The 23,788-nt window shown below is 36.2% G+C and overlaps 1 protein-coding gene across 2 annotated transcripts in view; it reads right to left on the bottom strand.

The window, feature by feature from the left end:
- Positions 1-23,788, bottom strand: part of KLHL1 (kelch like family member 1) — a 487,627-nt gene that overhangs the window by 253,340 nt on the left and 210,499 nt on the right. For both annotated transcript variants that reach the window (XM_003409439.3, XM_010589423.3), the window contains one exon: positions 22,001-22,197. In XM_003409439.3, coding sequence (XP_003409487.2) covers positions 22,001-22,197 — 197 coding nt within the window. The remainder of the gene's footprint in view (positions 1-22,000; positions 22,198-23,788) is intronic.

Genomic DNA, 23,788 nt, shown 5'->3' with positions numbered 1-23,788 from the left:
GCAGTGGAGTTGATTCTGACTCACAGTGACCCTACTATAGGACAGAATAGAACTGCCTCATAGGGTTTCCAAGGACTGCTTGGTGGATTCAAACTGTTGACCTTTTGGTTAGTAGCTGTAGCTCTTAACCCCTATGGCAACAGGGTTTAGGGTTCCTTATTTTAATTACTTCTACAATACCCATGCCAGGATTTTTTTTTTTTTTCTTTTAATTTCAGTGGTGTTCTACTCTGTAATAGTTTTAAAACTAACCTTCAATGAATATGTTGTAAACTTTAAGGTCTTATTATTTAGAAGTCTAGGTCACAGTAACTAATGTTAAGGATATGGTGTGTTAACATCAAATTTGTACAGATTCTAAGTATTAGCAATAGGCCTGGGCTAAAACACAGCAATGATAATACATGCAGAGGGTTGTGTACCTTTAAAAATATAATTCTGATATACATCATATTGGCTTTTCTGAGCATTCTAAGGGAAAATTCTGATTACTATATGCATTTTGGTTTTTGCAATTTAATCAGTCATTTACTTTGAGAAGTGTATTACAGATCCTAGAGATTTCTAGTTCAACTTACAGCTATTGCCAAGTTTTCTTTGTATTAAGCTGGAATATATCACTCATATTTCTATCTTCTTGAAATAAAATAGGCTAATAATTTTCAGAGCAATTTATAACTTCGAAAAGTTTTAAAAACTGTCAATTTACTGTGATAGATTTCGAGTTCATCAAAGTGTCCATTTTTTATTCTAAATGCTCTAGTAAAACAATATTCCTCCCTGTGCCCAGTAATGCCTCAATCTACTGACAACCAAACCATTTGCAAAACACTAAAGGTTTCTTACCCATGGAAGCAGGCTATTCAAATGCATAACACTTCGTTGGCCACTTAAAGCCAAGCTTTAGAGTCTTTGAGACTAGCTGAGATTTTCAAGTTTTAAATATAACTGATTTTCTTCCCCATAGTCTTTCTGAATAATCAAGAATACAACTTGCCACATTCTCATACCAAAGAGAAAGAAAGTACATCATTGCATCTTCAAGTGACAGCTGCCAGTACATATGACAAAGCAAGCTTAACTAATGAAGATATATCCTGTCATTGGCTTTTTTTTTTTCTTTTTCTAGTTCTGTATCAAATCTCAAACACATTTTAAGTATAAAAATTAATAAGATGATGACCATAGAAGTATATATGCATAACAAAAAAAAAGAAAACGTGAATTTTTAAAACAATGCAAGTGAAGGTTACCACTTTAAAATACAGCCTTTTCTGTGTATTCAGCATCAGTCAAAGCTGGTACAGATGTCCATTTGTGTTAGGAGTTTATATAAATTATGTATATATATATATGTCTTAATCAGTGACTATATACAATAAAGGCATCCTGGGGCAGTGCAAGCAGTTGAGCACTCTGCTGCTAACTGAAAGGTTGGCGTCCACCCAGTGGCTACTTGGAAGAAAGGCCTCGTGATCTACTTCATAAAGATCAGCCATTGAAAAGCCCTGTGGAGCACAGTTCCACTCTGACACAGATGGGTCACCACGAGTCACAGAAGACTGAAGTCAGCTTGGACTTCAAGCTGTTTCTTCTTTCTTCACGCAGGGTTGACTTGATGCCAATCATTTCTTTTTTTTTTTTTTTTTTTTTTTTACATGTGACGTCACCACTTTCTTCTAATTCAACTGTAATACACTTATTTATACAAAGTTTCTTCTATATTTTGTTATCCACCACCACTTCATTTAGTCATTTTTACATACGTATAGACTAGAAATAAAAAAAAAAAAAAAAAATTTTTTTTTTTTTTTTATAGACTAGAAATAGGAGTAGAAACATTACTTTTTAAACTGATAGCTAACTTATTCTTTCAAAGAGAACTGGTATAGAAGCTGAATTCCATTCCTATCTACATACTTGGAAACCTTTTCATATTCTTTAACTTTAGATCCAATTAAAATCCAAATTGTCTTTAACAAATGCTTAGGATGATAACTGGCTTGAACCTCTTCAGTCGTAAGTCAATCTACACAGGTTTCAGATTGGTGAAATTGTGCATTTTGCTTAAAAAAGTGTTTACTCTTCATTACTCCCAAGAAATCATCACTTTACTTGTTGTAAATTATATAATTTTAATGAAATTAAAATGTCTTTTCCTGTTGTTTTAATTAGCCCCATCTTACACAGTAAGAAGGCTGAATAGTGAGTGATAAGAGTTTATGGAAATAAAACCCCTTTGTCTTATCAGTAGCTGAAACCTATTCTTCAAATATTTGCTCTCTTCTGTTTATTGTATCCAGGAATTTTTAATTACAATGTGTTATTTTATATAATTTTCAATCATGTATGAAATAGTATACCTTTGGCCTAGTATTAATTCTTCCACTGGGATGCATCCTTTGTGTTGGGCCTCCAGGTTTGACACCTTGATAGGAGGATGAAGGCCCTTCCACGAGTAAATAAATAAATAATTTTAACTATCATTTAAACAATCAAAATTATTAAATATAGATCCTCAATATGAAATAGTTCCATTGAAAATCTATTTTAATTAAAAAATATATATATACATAGTAGATGGAATATAATACACCATGTTAAACAGTTTTAATATAGCTGATAAGAAAGTTAATAAACTATTAAGATCATAGATTCATGGGTATTTATAATTACATTTTAATAAAGAGCTATGACAAATAAAAGCAGACTATATATCCATCTACTTACATATACAGAGGGATATGGATAAAACATTTTATTTCCAATTATTGATGTTAGGAATATTTCATTTAAACTTGTTGAATAGTGTACTTCAAATTACTAATATTATAGGCATTTATTCATTTAATACTTCTGTCAATGATCATTTATTATATACCTAAACTGGGAAAAAGTGCTGTACTAAGCACTAAGAGTGCACCAGGGAATAAATCAGGTGTAGTTTGTTCCCTCAGAGACCACGTAATTAGCTCTATGCATAATTTTAATGTATTTAGAATAAATCGGGAGGGGGGCATCTGATGCCCTATTACAAGTTTTTTTTCCTTGAGATTTATAAGGTTGCACAATGGATTTAAGAAAGCAATCCTTTAAGGAGATTATCAGCCCCATTTTCACTCTGCCCTGTGCACAAAGGGCAGACTGGTGTTCCTCTCAGGCAAAGGCTGATTTATCATGTCTCTTTTGAACTATAATTGATTTCACTTTTATTTCTCTAAAAAAAAAAGATAATAATAACACCGTTAAAGACCTTTAAGCACAAGTACAGTCCTTAACGAAGTAATGTCATCTCAGAAATATCTAAAAGGAAAGCATAAAAACAAATTAGTTTCATAATATGTGAGTCATTATCTCATCAGCAAATATAAATCGTTTGTAGGATTAGTTTATGGCATGAAAATTATCATAAGAAAAAGTGAAACTTTCATACCCATAAATATCAGAAAATTTTCTTATTTGGATAAAACCATATTATTGATTTCATTTGCTGAAGTACGGTGCTTTGCAAACTGAAAAAGTCCCTGTCACCGGAAAGTTCCTGGCTTTTCTTTCTGCTGACATCACGTAAGAAGCACTTTTTGAACAATTCTAATAATGTAGGAACATTACTTATCACAGAAGGGAATTCTATCCATGAAATGACTAAAACCATTAAACAGAAACCACTTACAAATTACTGTGAAAATCATCTAAATATATGCTTATAGTATAGTAATATAGTTTACATCATTAGTGCTCCTTATAACTTTGTTCCTAATGTTGCTGCCACAACATCAACTTGTGACGTACAGTTCATCTACAAAGAACTGAAATCTCTTGGAAGATAGGAGAGAAAGTCATCAGATTTAATAACAGATTTGTGTTTATGAGTGGTACAGCTTTATACAGCTGTTTGTTATATTTCATTCTTTATAGTACAGCAGAGGAAATGAAAATGAAATTAAACCTTGCAGATAAAAGAACCTTTAAAATGAACACAATGGCTTTTAATTAGAACAACATCATCATCTTCACCAACTAAAACAAAAGAAGGATGCATTCCTTAAAATCGAATATTCTCCAGTAGAGGTATAAGAAACTGAAGTCAAGGCATATTTGAACAGTGTTAGAGTAAAAGAAATAAACTGTCTAAAATTAAAAAATAAAATAAAAACCCTTTGCCATCGAGTCCATTCCAACTCATAGCGACCCTATAGGACAAAGTAGAACTGCCCCATAGAGTTTCCAAAGAGCGCCTGGTGGATTCGAACTGCCGACCTTGTGGTTAGCAGCTGATTACTTAACCAGGGCACCACCAGGGCCCCTGTGTCTAAAAGACATCCTTAAAAAACCTATTATTTTCACTGAACACTCTGTGATTATGCTTATTTAGTCTTTGAAATCGTCATGAATACACATTTGTGATGATTTTATAGAAACCTGACAACTGCTATGTTCTACAAAGTCACATTACTAATATACAGTGAATGCTGTTATTAGTAATTGCTGTCCAGTCAATTCCAGCTCACGGAGATTCCATGTGTTACAGAGTAAGCTGCTGCATGGGGTTTTCTTGGCTATACTCTTAAAGAAAGTAGATCACCAAGCCTTTTCTTTTATGGACAAGCCACCAACCTTGAGATTAGTGGTCAAGGGCAAACCTTTGGCACCACCTAGGGACCTTACACAGTGCATAGAGTCATTACTGTGTGTTGCTTACTGCTATCAATGTACACAGTGTATATTGAATATGCTATTTATGCATCATATTCAATACAAGGAAGTCAATTTTTTAACCTCTTCCCTCAAAACAACTTCAAGTGCTAGTCGGCAGTATAGAATTTTACTAATGACTATGATTTAGAACAGAACAAGAACTGTTTGCAAGGAGTAATCAGTCTAATTTGGGGAACAGAGCAGATTAAGAGGAAAAATAAACAACAAAAAAGAGGTTCCTTTCTACCCAGGCTTCCACATGCTTCTGGTCATTAACCATCAATAGCTGTTGTTCTCCAAACCACTCATCGTACCCACCTTCATGCCTTCATTTCTTATCAACTTACAGAGAGTTTCTGAAAGGCCACATTTTACTAATTTTCAACTTGACATTGTTTTATACACTAACTTAGTAAACTAATCATTCAGACCATGACATTTGACACACTTAAAAAAGGAACACACAGGGTAATAAATAAAAGAAAACAAATAAGGTAAAATTCAAAACAAATTTTAGTGCTAAGTTATCACTTACTAGTCCTGAAAAAAATACGGTGAAGCAAACTTTACTGTGATGACTTGGAAAAACAAAGGAATTTAAAGTTAAATTCCATTTCTTCTTCAAAGCAAATTCTAAGTTAGGGTTTATTTAAGAGTTATTGGTAAAGATTAAAAACATGCTCCTAGCTAGAATTCATGAGAAATATCAGGGATTTCAAGACCATAAGCAGAAACCACATAAATAAAACTTGGTCTCTTTCTCAGGCATCGTTTTAATGGACCTGAAGGACAGGTGAACAACTCACAGGATTTTTAGTGCTACCAGGCTCTGAAAGGGCAGCTAGTCTTAAAAGCAAACACTGACTCCAGAGGGCTTTATACTCCTGTTATGAGTCTTCTGCTTTCCAAGGCCTCTGATTGAATACCTCTGCCTCTAACCAGTCCTATTGCCACTTCCGCCGCCAGCATAAACATTGTGAAATGTTATAAGCCAGGCTCAAAGCATTTGGCAGAAGGTGAGAGTGAAATGAACAGGTAAATGAAAGCTGAGGAACAAAGTGTTTGTGGAGTTCTTCGGTCTCATCTATGTTTTAGATTTATAACAATGGATGTCTCTAAGTGTTAATGACAGCAGAAATCTGGCTTGGGATTTATTTACTGGGTACAATAAAATCGCTGTTAATTCATTTAGCATGTTGGTTAGGGCATGAAATTTGGAACAAGAAAGTCCCCATTCTAGAATGTTCTATCTTTTGTTCTTACGTAAATTATTTAACATTCCTGAATCATATTTTTATAATTTGTGGAATGGATATAATAACTCACACTTTTTAGTGATTTTGAAAAATAAATAAATAAATAATAATGTTTAACACCTAGCTGAATGCATGATGATACACCAAACACTTATCTGATGGCACTACCGGCACCAGCAGTGATAAGCATTGCCATCAGTAGAGCTGCTACTTAGGTGTCAAACTTAAACACAGTTGCAGAAGCTAGAGGCTTCTCTCCCTATATCTGTCTATCAATCTATCTACCTGCCTACCTACCTACGTATCTATCATCATCATGTGCCTTCAAGACACAAAATCTAGAAAGAAACAAATATTTTAAAACATTAGTATGGTTTAAGGTTCTTTCATGCTATCGTTTGTTATAATTTGACTTTCTTTTAGCCACTTTATTTACACCTATTCCAGGGGATGCTGAAACTCAGCTCATCAAAGTTCTCCAGTCTTTCATTTTAGCTTCTTTCAACTTCCTTGGGCTTTAGCTTCTCTTAGTTTTCAAATTTTTATTTTCTAACTTATCGACTTGACTACCTTTTACTATATTTCTTCATTTAGGCTTAGAGACCTAACTCTGAACTCTTCATTTTATTACTTATCTAGAAATCTAGGTCAAGTTCTAAATTCCATGCTTTGCAGACTTAGAGAAGGTGATCCAGGACCCTGTGTTGAGCTAAGGGTACAAAAACTCACAGATCAAAATCAGCCAGCTGTGCTATATTTTTCATATGCAATACATATGAAATCTAACCTGGTGGTACTTAGAGATGAGCCCCAGTAATGTCTTATGAAAAGACCAAATACTGTTAACCAAGAAGAGAAGCATAGGATGAGGAAGAACAAAAGACCTCATTTAGGAAAACATACCATATATAATGTGGTATAGCTTGGGTACACATTGTGAGGAGGGTTTCAATAACAATGATTAAATAGTTAAAGAATAAATGAGTTTTATGTGATCTTGCTCTGATTTTAACCAACTCTGTAATGTGGTTTTCAGTGGACAAAAATCTGCAAGTCACGAAAGACAGTATTTTCTCTCTCATTTCTATATCCAATTCATTAATAAATGTTATTTTTTGTGCCTTTAAGAATATATCTTGAGTCAGTCTATTTCTCTCCATCTCCTTTGAAATCAGCCTACTTCAAGATGCCTTTTTTATCTTTCCCAGACTACTGTAACAGCCTCTAAGTGAAGTATTAGCCTCAATTTTCAGTCCCTCTTTTCCCCTTTTCTTTTTAAAATAAGCCAAATCTTGGCTACTACTTATACAAAAACATTCAGTGGTATATCATTACACTCAAAATAAAAATCCAAAGTGTTAGCAAAATCTCCATAGCCCTGAATAATTTGGCTCTGTCTAAATTTCCAGCCTCATTACTTACTCCACTCTGTTTCCTTCTCCACCAACCCATCACACCTGAATATTTATAAACAGAACAAGCTCTTTCCTATCTCAGATAATTGACACATCCATTTCCATCTGTCATGAACATTCTTTCCCCAAGTTTTCACCTAACCATTTCCACTTTATCCTTTATATCACAGTATAAGCATTAATTGTTTAGAGAGGGTTTCCCTGGCTTACTCTTCCATAACCCATAAAATAAAACCCATTGTTGTGGAGTCAATTCTGACTCATAGTGACCCTACAGGGAAGAAGAGAACTGCCCCATTGGTTTTCCAAAGCTGTAATCTTTAGGAAAGCAGGCTGTCACATCTTTCTTTCATGGCACAGCTGGTAGGTTCAAACCACCAACCTTTTGGTTAGCAGCAGAGCACTTAACCACTGAGCCAACAGGGTCCCTTACTCTTTCATATTATCTGCTAATTTTCTTTTTCTTTTTCGCATTTACTATACCTGCACATACACACACACACACACATATATATATACATGTGTGTATAATTTATATATGTATGTATAACATATAATGATGATTTATAAAGATCATTTATTTGCATTCAACATATTCACTTGAACTCTAAAAATAATCTCATGTCTATTTCGTTCACCACTGTATACCCAATACCTAGTGCCAAACCAAACCCCTTGCCATTGAGTCAATTCCAACTCATTTTGACCTAGAAGACAGAGTAGAACTGCTCAACAGGGTTTCTAAGGAGTGGCTGGTGGATTCGAACTGCCAACCTTCTGGTTACCAGCTGTAGCTCTTAACCACTGTGCCACCAGGGCTCCAGTTCCTAGCACAGCTTCTGGTAAACAGTAGTCAACACTCACTCAATCATTCAATAATGAACATTATGTGTAGACACTGATCAGGGTATTTGACATACAGAAATTAAATATATACATAAATATATAGAACTTAAATATATATATAGCTACTAAAGAACTACTACTTTAATGGGAGAAATAGACAACAACAACAAGAAGAACAACAGAATATATAATATAAAGTCAGTAACTTTTAAGTACTCTAAAAACGTAAAGCAGTGTAAGGGGATAGAGAGTTTTGAAGATAGTTCCAATTTATGTCGAATGTTGAGAGAATAAATCTCTGTGGAAGTGACTTGAGCAGAAATCTAAATGAGGCAAGGGAAGAGGCATGTAATTATTTGATTTTATAGTTTTAGGCAGAGAGAAAAAAGAGCAAGTGCAACTGTCCTTAGCTGGAATTATGCTTGGTGGTGCAGTGGTTAAAGTGCTTGGCTGCTAATCAAAAGGCCAGTGGTTAGAAACCACCAGCCACTCCAAGGAGAAAGATGTGGCTGCTTCTATAAAGATTTACAGCCTGGGAAAACTTACAGGGCAGTTCTACTCTGTCCCATAGGTTCCTGTGAGTTGAAATAGACTCCACAGCACAGGGTTTGATTTTTGGTTTAGTTAAAAGACATCAAGAAGGTCAGTGTGGCTGGAACTGTGTGAAGAGAGAAAATAATGGCAGGACATGAGACTGGAAAGAAAGCCAAAGGCAAGCCATATGGAGTAGTGTTGAAACAGTGAATGCAGAGGTGCTGAGACTAATAATTCTAAAAGAACATTCAAGGGAAATATGAGAATTAATTACTACATATTGTGAACTCATGTGGAATGCAAGGAAATGATCTAGACACTTTATTGGTACAAAACAAATTTAACGGAGAAGATTTGGTCTCTGTCATAAAAAAATTTGTAAGATCATTGTAAAGACCAGTCACAAAGATGTAAAAAGATATTAAGTTACATAAGGAAGTTTATAATGACATCACATAGCCCTAAGGAGGGGTAGAAAGTCAGAAAAGTTTTGAAGTATTTCTTTGGCATGGATGAACTTAAATTGGAAATTGAGAGGTTATTTAGATTTAGATAACACAGATCTCAGATAATACAAATATTACAAGTAAAATACTAGTGAATGGAGTGCACAGCAAAACTTCAGAAAGAGGAGGGAGCCAAGATGGTTGACTAGGTAGACGCTACCTCGGATCCCTCTTGCAAAAAAGACTCGGAAAAACAAGTGAATCGATCACATACATGACAATCTACGAACCCTGACCAACAAACACAGATTTAAAGAGTTGACCTGAGTAACAGAGACCGAGAACAAACAACTATGGGGAAGCAGAGACTGTTTTCAGAGCCTGGAACCAGCGTCCCAGTCAGGCAACCTTGGCGCCGGGCTTTGGATTGGGCGCAGGGGAGTTGAACACAACATCCTGTGACGGCGTAAACACGGGGCACAGCCCTACCCCCCTGAACTGACCCTGGGAGGGGGCCCAGCCAGTCCACACAGGTGGCGCAGCGACGCTGCTGGTGGGAGGAGAAGTCCCCGGAAGGCAGTGACTGGTTTTGGAGCCGGGAGTGCGGCGTCCCAGCAGGGGAACCTTGACACTGGGCTTTGGACTAGCAGCAGAGGAACTGACAGTGGCTTCTGAGACAGCGCAAGCACGGGACGCGGGCCTGACCTTCGGGGGCAATCTCTACGCAGCCAGCGCACACAGGCGACGTGCCCCTGGGGAATCTCAGATAAAACAGTCATCCCAACCAAGATAAGTAACTTTGTCTATATTGCGGGGTGCTACTCTCTCCTAGTTTTCTGAACACTCCCCTCCCCTTCCCAGGCAGCTTCATTAACATTGGAATTTCCTGAGCCAGAGGGAGAACTGCTCTGCAGTTTCTCTTTTCTTTTCTTTTTTTTTGGTCTTTTCCTAACCCATTCTTCTGGCCTGAGAGAAACAACCACAAAAAAACCCAGGGACCAAAAATTTTTCCCTAATTGGACTAAAAACACAGAACCAACTCCAGCCAAGCATATGTGATCCACAGTCTCCGGCTTTCAACCCTACAGGGAACAAGGTGGCTATTATAATGTAAAAGCATTTCTGATAGGGATCTGACTGCATTTGTTTTAGCGGATTTACTGGAAAGACAAGTTTCCCAGGTCTGATATCTCTGCACATTCAACAGAGCCCTCACTGACCCACAACAGGGAACTGAGGGCTGAAGCTCCCCCCAGACCACCTAGCCTCCTGCCTTAGGGGTCTAAGGAGGGTGACACCTACCAATCTGTAAAGGTACTTGCACTGGGGGCCTAAGGTACAGCTGCAGAGCCCACCCACCAAGGTGCTTTAGGAATAGAGACACACCGACCTCACTGACACTTGGGGGAAGCCTGTTAGCATCCTTCCCCCCTCCGGAGTGTGAACCCCAGCTACTACTAGAATCTGGTGCACGCAACTATCACCACTACTTCTCAAGGTGGATAGGTGACAGCATGCATCACACACTTGATGACCCAAAATCAGATTCTACTCAAGAATAGTGAATGGACTCAGGCATATATATCTGGTAACAGCCCAAACCAGCTGGTAATAGGTCATAAGTGACTCAAGGGCTACAAAAATCAAGACAGCTCAATCTAGTAGCCCATCTACATATATTGAAAGAAAACAAAACAAGATAAGACTCAGTGAGCAAATATAGAATAAATCACTACAATATCTTAGTGATGGCTCGAAGACAGCAGTGGATATCAAACCACATAAAGAAGCAGACCATGACTGCTTCTACAACCCCCCAAACAAAAGAATCAAAATCTTTCCCAAATGAAGATACAATCCTGGAATTATCAGATACAGAATATAAAAAACTAATTTACAAAATGCTTCAAGACATCAGGGATGACCTCAGAAATGAAATAAGGCAAACTGCAGAAAAAGCCAAGGAACACACTGATAAAACAGTTGAAGAACTCAAAAAGATTATTCAAGAACATAGTGGAAAAATTATTAAGTTCCAAGAACCCACAGAGAGACAGCATTCAGAAATGATTAACAATAAAATTACAGAATTAGACAACTCAATAGGAAGTCAGAGGAGCAGAATCGAGCAATTAGAAGGCAGACTGGGACATCTGGAGGACCAGGGAATTAACACCAATATAGCTGAAAAAAAATCAGATAAAAGAATTAAAAAAAATGAAGAAACACTAAGAATCATGTGGGACTTTATCAAGAAGGATAACTTGCATATGATTGGAGTCCCAGAACAGGGAGGGAAAACAGAAAATACAGAGAGAATAGTTGAAGATCTGCTTGCAGAAAACTTCCCTGACATCATGAAAGATGAAAGGATATCTATCGAAGATGCTCATCGAACCCCATTTAAGATTGATCCAAAAAGAAAAACACCAAGACATATCATCAAACTTGCCAAAACCAAAGATAAAGAGAAAATTTTAAAAGCAGCCAGGGATAAAAGAAAGGTCTCCTACAAGGGAGAATCAATAAGAATAAGTACAGACTACTCAGCAGAAACCATGCAGGCAAGAAGGAAATGGGAGGATGATATGTACAGAGCATTGAAGGAGAAAAACTGCCAGCCAAGGATCATATACCCAGCAAAACTCTCTCTGAAATATGACGGTGAAATTAAGACATTTACAGATAAACACAAGCTTAGAGAATTTGCAAAAACCAAACCAAAGCTACAAGAAATACTAAAGGAAATTGTTTGGTCAGAAAACCAATAATATCAGATACCAGCACAACACAAGGTCACAGGACAGAACATCCTGAAATCAACTCAAATAGGAAAATCACAAAAACAAATTAAGATTCATTTTAAAAAGAAAAAAATGCTCATAACAGGGAATCATTGAAGTCAATATGTAAAAGATCACAATAATCAAAAAGAGGGACTAAATACAGGTGGCATAGAACTGCCATATGGAGAGGGATACAAGGCGATATAGAAGGATACAAGTTAGGTTTTTACTTAGAAAAATAGGGGTAAATATTAAGGTAACCACAAAGAGGTATAAAAACTCCATAACTCAAAATAAAAGCCAAGAAAAACGTAACGACTCAACAAACATAAAGTCAAACACTACGAAAATGAGGATCTCACAATTTACAAAGAAAAACGTCTCAGCACAAAAAAGTAAGTGGAAAAATGAAATTGTCAACAACACACATAAAAAGGCATCAAAATGACAACACTAAACATTTACATATCTATAATTACGCAGAATGTAAATGGACTAAATGCACCAATAAAGAGACAAAGAGTCTCAGACTGGAAAACGAAACATGATCCATCTATATGCTGCCTACAAGAGATACACCTTAAACTTAGAGACACAAACAAACTAAAACTCAAAGGATGGAAAAAAAAATATCAAGCAAACAATAAGCAAAAAAGAAGAGGAGTAGCAATATTAATTTCTGACAAAATAGACTTTAAAGTTAAATCCACCACAAAGGATAAAGAAGGAAACTACATGATGATAAAAGGGACAATTGACCAGGAAGATATAACCATATTAAATATTTATGCACCCAATGACAGGGCTGCAAGTACATAAAACAAATTTTAACAGAACTGAAAAGTGAGATAGACACCTCCACAATTATAGTAGGAGACTTCAACACACCACTTTCGGAGAAGGACAGGACATCCAGGAAGAAGCTCAATAGAGACACAGAAGACCTAATTACTACAATCAACCAACTTGACCTCATTGACGTATACAGAACTCTCCACCCAACTGCTGCAAAGTATCCTTTTTGTTCTAGCACACATGGAACATTCTCTAGAATAGACTACATATTAGGTCATAAAACAAACCTTTGCAGAATCCAAAACATCGAAATATTACAAAGCATCTTCTCAGACCACAAGGCCATAAAAGTGGAAATCAATAACAGAAAAATTAGGGAAAAGAAATCAAATACTTGGAAACTGAACAATACCCTCCTAAAAAAAGACTGGGTTATAGAAGACATTAAGGAGGGAATAAAGAAACTCATAGAATGCAACGAGAATGAAAATACTTCCTATCAAAACCTCTGGGACACAGCAAAAGCAGTACTCAGAGGCCAATTTATATCGATAAATGCACACATACAAAAAGAAGAAAGAGCCAAAAGCAGAGAACTGTCCCTACAACTTGAACAAATAGAAAGTGAGCAACAAAAGAATCCATCAGGCACCAGAAGAAAACAAATAATAAAAATTAGAGCTGAACTAAATGAATTAGAGAACAGAAAAACAACTGAAAGAATTAACAAAGCCAAAAGCTGGTTCTTTGAAAAAATTAACAAAATTGATAAATCATTGGCCTGACTGACTAAAGAAATACAGGAAAGGAAACAAATAACCCGAATAAGAAACGAGAAGGACCACATCACAACAGACCCAACTGAAATTAAAAGAATCATATCAGATTATTACGAAAAATTGTACTCTAACAAATTTGCAAACCTAGAAGAAATGGATGACTTCCTGGAAAAACACTACCTACCTAAACTAACACAATCAGAAGTAGAACAACTAAATAGACCCATAACAAAAAAAGAGATTGAAACGGTAATCCAAAAAATCCCAACAACAAAAAAAAAAAAGCCCTGGCCCGGATGGCTTCACTGCAGAGTTCTACCAAACTTTCAGAGAAGAGTTAACACCACTACTACTAAAGGTATTTCAAAGCATAGAAAATGATGGAATACTACCTTACTCATTCTATGAAGCCACCATTTCCCTGATACCAAAACCAGGTAAAGACATCACAAAAAAGAAAATTACAGACCTATATCCCTCATGAACATAGATGCAAAAATCCTCAACAAAATTCTAGCCAATAGAATTCAACAACATATCAAAAAAATAATTCACCACGATCAAGTGGGATTTATACCAGGTATGCAAGGCTGGTTTAATATTAGAAAAACCATTAATGTAATCCACCACATAAATAAAACAAAAGACAAAAACCACATGATCTTATCAATTGATGCAGAAAAGGCATTTGACAAAGTCCAACACCCATTTATGATAAAAACTCTCATCAAAATAGGAATTGAAGGAAAATTCCTCAACATAATAAAGGGCATCTATGCAAAGCCAACAGCCAACATCACTCTAAATGGAGAGAGCCAGAAAGCATTTCCCTTAAGAACGGGAACGAGACTATGATGCCCTTTATCACCGCTCTTATTCAACATTGTGCTAGAAGTCCTAGCCAGAGCAATTAGGCTAGACAAAGAAATAAAGGGCATCCGGATTGGCAAGGAGGAAGTAAAATTATCCCTATTTGCAGAGGACATGATCTTATACACAGACAACCCTAAGGAATCCTCCAGAAAACTACTGAAACTAATAGAAGAGTTTGGAAGAGTCTCAGGTTATAAGATAAACATGCAAAAATCACTTGGATTCCTCTACATCAACAAAAAGAACATCGAAGAGGAAATCACCAAATCAATACCATTCACAGTAGCCCCCAAGAAGATAAAATACTTAGGAATAAATCTTACCAAAGATGTAAAAGACCTATACAAAAAAAACTACAAAGCTCTACTGCAAGAAATTAAAAAAGACATACTTAAGTGGAAAAACATACCTTGCTCATGGATAGGAAGACTTAACATAGTAAAAATGTCTATTCTACCAAAAGCCATCTATACACACAATGCACTTCTGATTCAAATTCCAATGTCATTTTTTAATGTGATAGAGAAACAAATCACCAACTTCATACAGAAGGGAAAGAAGCCTCGGATAAGTAAAGCATTACTGAAAAAGAAGAAGAAAGTGGGAGGCCTCACTCTACCTGATTTCAGAAGCTATTATACAGCCACAGTAGCCAAAACAGCCTGGTACTGGTACAACAACAGGCACATAGACCAGTGGAACAGAATTGAGAACCCGGATATAAATCCATCCACATATGAGCAGCTGATATTTGACAAAGGACCAGTGTCAGTTAATTGGGGAAAAGATAGTCTTTTTAACAAATGGTGCTGGCATAACTGGATATCCATTTGCAAAAAAATGAATCAGGACCCATACCTCACACCATGCACAAAAACTAACTCCAAGTGGATCAAAGACCTAAACATAAAGACTAAAATGATAAAGATCACAGAAGAAGAAATAGGGACAACCTTAGGAGCCCTAATACAAGGCATAAACAGAACACAAAACATTACCAAAAATGATGAAGAGAAACCAGATAACTGGGAGCTCCTAAAAATCAAACACCTATGCTCATCTAAAGACCTCACCAAAAGAGTAAAAAGACCACCTACAGACTGGGAAAGAATTTTCAGCTGTGACATCTCCGACCAGCGCCTGATCTCTAAAATCTATATGATTCTGTCAAAACTCAACCACAAAAAGACAAACAACCCAATCAAGAAGTGGGCAAAGGATATGAACAAACACTTCACTAAAGAAGATATTCAGACAGCTAACAGATACATGAGAAAATGCTCTCGATCATTAGCCATTAGAGAAATGCAAATTAAAACTATGATGAGATTCCATCTCACTCCAACAAGGCTGGCATTAATCCAAAAAACACAAAATAATAAATGTTGGAGAGACTGTGGAGAGATTGGAACTCTTATACACTGCTGGTGGGAATGTAAAATGGTACAACCACTTTGGAAATCTATCTGGCGTTATCTTATACAGTTAGAAGTAGAACTACCATACAACTCAGAAATCCCACTCCTCGGAATATACACTAGAGAAATAAGAGCCTTCACCCAAACAGATATATGCACACCCATGTTTATTGCAGCTCTGTTTAAAAAAAAAAATTTTTTTTTTTTTTTTTTTTACAATAGCAAAAAGCTGGAAGCAACCAAGGTGTCCATCAATGGATGAATGGCTAAATAAATTGTGGTATATTCACACAATGGAATACTACGCATCGATAAAGAACAGTGACGAATCTGTGAAACATTTCATAACATGGAGGAACCTGGAAGGCATTATGCTGAGCGAAATTAGTCAGATGCAAAAGGACAAATATTGTATAAGACCATTATTATAAGATCTTGAGAAATAGTATAAACTGAGAAGAACACATACTTCTGTGGTTACGAGGGGCGAGGGAGGAAGGGTGGGAGAGGGTTTTTTACTGATTAGTTAGTAGATAAGAACTACTTTAGGTGAAGGGAAGAATACTCAATACATGGAAGGTGAGCTCAACTGGACTGGACCAAAAGCAAAGAAGTTTCCGGGATAAACTGAATGCTTCAAAGGTCAGCGGAGTAAGGGCGGAGGTTTGGGGACCATGGTTTAAGGGGACTTCTAAGTCAATTGGCAAAATAATTCTACTGTGAAAACATTCTGCATCCCACTTTGAAATGTGGCATCTGGGGTCTTAAATACTAACAAGCGGCCATCTAAGATGCATCAATAAGACTTAACTCACCTGGATCAAAGGAGAATGAAGAACACCAAGGTCACATGATAACTATGAGCCCAAGAGACAGAAAGGGCCCCATGAACCAGAGACTTACATCATCCTGATACCAGAAGAACTAGTTAGTGCCCGGCCACAATCGATGACTGCCTTGACAGGGAGCACAACAGAGAACCCCTGAGGGAGCAGGAGATCAGTGGGATGCAGACCCCAAATTCTCACAAAAAGAACATACTTAATGGTCTGACTGAGACTAGAGGAATCCCGGCGGCCATGGTCCCCAAACTTTCTGTGGGCCCAGGACAGGAACCATTCCCGAAGACAACTCATCAGACATGGAAGGGACTGGACAGTGGGTAGGAGAGAGATGCTGATGAATAGTGAGCTATTTGTATCAGGTGGACACTTGAGACTGTGTTGGCATCTCCTGTCTGGAGGGGGGATGGGATGGTAGAGAGGGTTGGAAGCTGGCAAAATTGTCATGAAAGGAGAGACTGGAAGGGCTGACTCATTAGGGGGAGTGAAAGTGGGAGTATGGAGTAAGGTGTATATAAACTTATATGTGACAGACTGACCTGATTTGTAAACGTTCACTTGAAGCTGAATAAAAATTAAAAAAAAAAAAAAAACTTCAGAAAGAAGCAGATCAATCCCGTTTTTTTTTTTTTTTTTAATTGTGATAAATACCTCTTTAAACCATAGATATCATTTGAGGACTAAGGTATGCCTGACCCAAGTCATGGTATTTTCAATCTCCTCATATGCATGGGAAACCTGGACAATGAATAGGGGAGACAGAAGAAGAACTGATGCATCTGAATCACGGTGTTGGCAAAGAATCCTGAATATACCATGGACTGCCAAAAGAAGAATAAGTCTGTCTTAAAAGAAGTACAGCCAGAGTGCTCCTTGGAAGCCAGGATGGTGACACTTCGTCTAATAAACTCTGGACATGCAATCAGGAGGGGCCAGGCCCTGGAGAAGGACATCAAGCTGGGTAAAGTAGAAAAGGAGGAAGTCCCTCTTTAAGACGGATTGACACAGTGGCTGCAAAGATGGGCTTATAAGTAGCAGCAATTGTGAGGATGGCACAGGACCGGGCAGTGTTTCATTCTGTTGTGCATGGGGTCACTGTAGGTCAGGCCAATTCAACTGCACTTAAAAAAAAACAGCAACGAATATATTTGCAATAAAATTTTTGACATGTTAACAATTTTCACATGTACAGTTCAGTGATATTAATTATTCTCATCGTGTTGATCAACTAGCAGTTTAGAAACTGGATGTGGAGGGCTGGGTGTATCAGAATACGGATGTGCAGCCTGTTACTTTTGGTAGGTGCTTAAGTTAGGATTGGGTCAGGAAAAGAAAGCTCCCTGTGTTCTCAGAACCATAGTTAGTGGAGAGAGAACTGGAGGCTTAAAAAACTGTTGAAGGGGCATTAAGAATGAAGATCACGGAAGTCTCTAATAATGATCACAGCCTTCAGTTTAAAGTGATATAGTCTCAAAAATACTCTTGGAAGCTGCTGCATTCCTTAAGAACTTCCAGAAAGCTCCAATCAACCTTCTCAATCTAGAGAAGTGAAGCAAATAGTTGTCAAGAGCTCTCTTGCATAATTTTTCACCGTTTCATTTGCCTAGATATCTGCCTACAACTACAAGAGAAATAATGGTTTCTTCTTTTTTGCCACCTTTTTTTCAGTATCTTACATAAATATCCCTTATTGACAAATTTCAACACAGAACCATACAGATTTCTGAGAAATGCAGTTCTAGGCAGGATTTTCTTTGAGAATTAGAGCTCACTTTACAAAAGAGTAGAAGTGATTTTCAGTCAAAATAGACAATCTGAGAATAAAAAAAGACCAGTGTTATGGATTGAATTGTGTCCCTCAAAAATTGTGTGTCAGCTTGGCTAGGCAATGATTTCCAGTATTGATTGTCCTTCGTTTTTAATCTGATATAATTTCCCCATGTGTTGTAAATCCTACCTCTATGATGTTAAAGAGTCAGGATTAGGGGCACTTATGTTAATGAGGCAGGATACAATTTACAGGATTAGGTTGTATCTTGAGTCAATCTCTTTTGAGTATGAAAGAAAGAAATGAGCAGAGATGAGCTCATACCACCAAGAAAGAAGAGCAGGGAGCAGAGAGTGTCCTTCAGACCCAGTATTCCCAAGCTGAGAAGATCCTAGACTAGGGAAAGATTGATGACAAGGACCTTCCCCCAGAACCTACAGAGAAAGAAAGACTTTTCCTGGAGCTGGCACCTTGAATTTGGACTTCTATCCTCTTAGACTGTGAGAAAACAAATTTCTGTTTGTTAAAGCCATCCATTGTGTTGTTTCTGTTATAGCAGCACTAGATAACTAAGAGAATCAGGAAAACAGGAAAAACATGCTGGATTTTCCATCCTTTTTCAATTAAAGCAAATTAAATCTAAAGCTGTGCTTTCATACAATGCTTAAACAGAGAATTTTTCCTGTTATTAGCTGTCATCAAGTTGGCCTTGACTCATGCTGACCTCATACACAAAGGGATGAAATGCTGACCAGTTCTGTGCCATCCCCATGATAGCTTGTGCCTCAGAACTTTGTGATCCCTAGGATTTTTATTGGCTGATTTTCAGAAGTAGATTCCAGGCCTTTCTTCTGATAGAAGATTACACTACTAAAAATAAGAAAAGAGAGCTAGAAACAATTAAACGCTATTGCTTTAAACACAAATTCATTCTGTCATATACATGAAGACAGCTATTGTCATGCCCCAATTTTATTCCTCTGTAAGCAACTTTTTTTTATAAGCAACCAGTTTTTTTTTTTCTCAACATTTCTTCTTATATCATGATTATAGGAGATTTACCATCCTATTCCTTTAAAAAAAAATTTTTTTTTTATTGCTCTTAACTATTTGTTTGTCACTCTCTACTGCATTTAAAATCTGATGCCCAGAATTAAGAATGAGCCTTATAATGCCAATGGAGTACAATGGGACTGTTTCCATGAATGGGACTGTTTGGACACCATCCATGTATTTTTGCAGCCTAAATTCATGTTAAAGTTTTAGAATATATTCTGCCTCATATTGAGCTTATTATCAAAATTTTTCAGTATCTTACACATGAACCACTGTCTAGCTGGGTCACCTTTCCTGAATAAATTTTGGAATAATCCATACAAAATCAGTAGCTGAAGCCATATAAATGAGTGAGATTTCCAAAGGAAAGATAGCAAAGCATATAAACAGTCAGGGCATATAAACAGCAAATTAAGATCTGAACTTTTAAAATCAAGTAAAGAACTAAGGAAGTTAAATATTGAATAGATTAGACGAAGATATGTGCCTGATTAGCAAGGAATTATAACATCAGATCAAAACACTCATTTTAGGGTGATGAACTGAGGAAAAATAGAATTCTTGTAAGACAACTGCTCAGTAAATTTTCTGGAGTAAAATAGTGACCCATGAACATCAGGAGAATACTAGAGCTTCATGTTTAAAAAAAAAAAAATCGCTTAAATTTCAGTCAACATGACAGGACATATAATACAGTCAAAGTCTCAAAAATAATTTAAGACAGTTGTTTAGAATGTTGATTGTCTTAGCTAGAACCATTCTATGTTTAAATATATTTTCCTACAGAATACATATTTTTTGTCTCTAAAAGAATTTGTTACTATGGTATAATAAATTGCAGAACAACCCAAGCAGCTGCAAGGAAAACATTTTTATTACTAAATTAGTAATTTCAAAGTAAACCAGAAGGGACAATTACCCCTCTGGACACGGAGGCATATTGTTCTTTAAGTTAGCTAAGCCAGGAGCTGCTAATTGTAATTAGGCATGCATAATTAAATCACGGCAGTTGGACTTTGATATTTTAGTTGATGAAAAATTTGTTTACATTGATTTTATGTGGTTCATATGATTTCAATAGTAGTACTGAGCTTTGAGATGGCGTATTTCTATAGAAGGACTTGGCAATAGAATTATGTCATGCATCTCTTATTTCTGTATTTCAATTTACTAATCTGCTTAAAAGATTAAAGAAGAAAAGGAAAATAACATTGAAAATCTGTCTAAGAATAACAATTAGAAGACCTTTAAATGGCTGATTCTCATTACTGATTTGAAAACTTTTAATTTCACAATACGAGCTTTGTAATAAATAGCAACTGTAAAGCTTAATGCAGATATATGTCTTTAAAATTCTTTCCATGAGTTGGAAAGGGAAAGTTCTGTAATATTTGACCATTGGTTTTTTCAATGATAACAAGAACATTAATAATAACAATAGCAAAAATAGCAAGTATTTATCTAGAGCTTGCGATTTGCCAGGGACTACATTAAATGTGGAACCCTTGTGGCACACTGGTTGAGCTTTCCACTGCTAACCAAAAGGCTGGCACTTTGACTCCACCAGCCACTCATCGGAAACCTTACGGGATAATTCTACTCTGTCCTAGAGGGTCAGTATATGTCAGAATTGATAACAACAGGTTTGGTATCAAACATTTTATTAACTCTCAGGTATGAAATATGAGGAGTATGAGACTGTTGTAATTGGTTATTATTTTCTAAAATAGAGATAGTGTAAGAATAAAATGAAAATACACCATAAAATTGATACATTTAAAAGTGTACAATTCAATGGTTTTTAGTATCTCAATAAAACTGTTCAAATAAATACCTAGCTAGCTAGATAGATATAAATTCAAAGATAAAATATAAAACAGGCTTAAATTATTTTAAGAATACTTAAAAAACTTACTGAGTGGTAATTACTTAGTTTAAAACCATTATGCAAATGGTATTGAAAATCAAATTGACAAATAGACCTGCTGATTTATGCATCTAAATATTTTTTCCATACTATAGAAGTTCTGAGGAATTCTGAAATTCAACATTTACTATAACAAAATTTAATGTTTTCTCCACGAATTACGCAGACCAAACCACACCAAACATAGTAGCCTGTAATGGGGAGGTTGAGAGAAAAACGCAGAAGAAAGGAAGAAAGGCAAGCCTTGACAGCGAATATAAAAAGAGAGACATGGTGGGAGCAATGAAGTTAAATTAGTATTTACAACTTTTAAAATTCCCGTAATCAATATCTATGTCTGTATGTCCCATAAAATGTAATTCCAACCATAAAGCAATGATAAAGTCTATTATATAAGGTTTTTTGTACTTTGATTGATAAAATATGACCCACAGTAACCCATAATGAAAAATATGCCAAGCAAACAAAGCTAATTTTAAAAAAAAGAAGTAGTTCAGTGCCATGAGAATGATTGTTCTAACCTCTATATGGCTCTATTATCGGAATGTTAAATGCCCTTACCATTGTGTAGCTGTGGGCCACCTCCATTAATTCAATGCATCCTTGAGCATCTGCAAATGCTCGGATTCCTAAACAGTTAGATGGATGCAAAAGCTTCATGAGAAAGTGGCAGCACACTTCTACCACTTGAGGAAGCTGAAGAAGGCACGCTGCAGCAAGAAGGTTTTCAATGGTGTCTTCCTTTAATTCCAAGCAACCTAAACAAAAGTAAAGAGAATCATGAAACCATCTGTTTAAAGCATAAAATAACGTGTCTCATTCTATTAATCAAATCATTAAGCCTGTCTGCTCGAAATCCGTTGAGCCTAGTTATTGAGAATCAAGATAAATATAATAGGTCACCATAGGCGAGCAACTTTTTGAAGTATCTTTCATTTCTTACTTGATGTAATAATGTTCAAATGTATCCATTGCACACAAAAGCGGTTTCAATTACAGTATCAGTATCCATTTGAGAAAGGAGTCTTGGTGGGAAAAGTTAAGCTCTGGGCTGCCAGCCATTCCGTGAAGCAAAGACGTGTTAGTCTGCTTCAGTAAGATTATAGTCTTGGAAACCCTACGAAGCAGTCGTACTCTGTACTGTAGGGGTATTCTGACCCCTACAGGGCCGCTACAGGTCAGAATCAACTAGACGACACAGAACAACAACAACAACATCCATTTCAGCAGGAATTATTGTTATTGCCTTGGTTGTGAATTAAGGAAGAAAAAAATTCAAAAAAGAGAGAAACAAGGTTCAGAATATACATGTGTAAGCTTAGATGGTATTGAAAATCAAATTGACAAATAGACCTGCTGATTTATGCATCTAAATATTTTTTCCATACTATAGAAGTTCTGAGGAATTCTGAAATTCACAAAGCATCTGACCAAGCATACATGTGAGTAAAGAATATGAAATATGATGTGTGAATAATTAATATATATATTTATATACATCTGTGTTGTAGATTGCTAACATGTTATTTCTCACTTACACACGTTTATAATTTTTCTTTCCTTTTTGTAGAGTTACCTTAGCCTTATCAATTGAGTTCTTGAATGTTTCATCTTTTTTTCCTAATTTCCGGAATAACTGATTAAAGAATGAAGCTGTTTCTGGAATGTTTACAGAACTCATCTCTGAAATTGTCTGAGCCTAACTATCTGGAGTTAGTTTGATTTTGAATAGGAATTCAATCTGTAACAGTTTTAGTGCCATTCAGATTTTCTATTGTATTGAAGTAAGATTTTGTATGTTACACATGCTCCAAAATGGCTTATTTCATCTTAATTTCTGTTGTAAAGATTACTCGCTCTTCACTAGAAAACTATTTACTCTTTTCCTGTACACAGAGCTAGACCACATTTTCTCTTAAACTAGCTCTAACATATAGCAAGTCCTTGTTAATGGACTATGAACAGAAAAGATGTGTGTTACTATCAGATCAAGGCATTTTAAAAAATGAATGAATGTGCCTTATCCAACCCTTTTCTCTTCTACTAGCTAACTAGAGATGACAAGAATACCCTAGTGGGCAGAGAGTACACAAGAAGTAAGTAGCCAGGCTCCTGAATGGCCCCCGAGAATATGAGCTTCAACTCTTACCTTGCATAAGCTAGTAAAAAACTAATATTTGATGCATTATATACACTTTCTTTTATTGATGTCTGCAGCCTAGTCTACTCTAAATTCAATTTTTTATTTTATTCTAATTAGCCTGTACCTGTAATTATGTAAAATTTTTCATGCTATATATTGTTTATTTTTGTCTTCTATCATTTCTACTTTGTCAAATTACTCAGTCT

The sequence above is a fragment of the Loxodonta africana genome, chromosome 17, assembly GCF_030014295.1.
Source record: "Loxodonta africana isolate mLoxAfr1 chromosome 17, mLoxAfr1.hap2, whole genome shotgun sequence".
Taxonomy (NCBI): Eukaryota; Metazoa; Chordata; class Mammalia; order Proboscidea; family Elephantidae; genus Loxodonta; species Loxodonta africana.
Note: the sequence above shows the minus strand (reverse complement) of the source record. Positions and strands in the feature narration are given on the sequence as shown.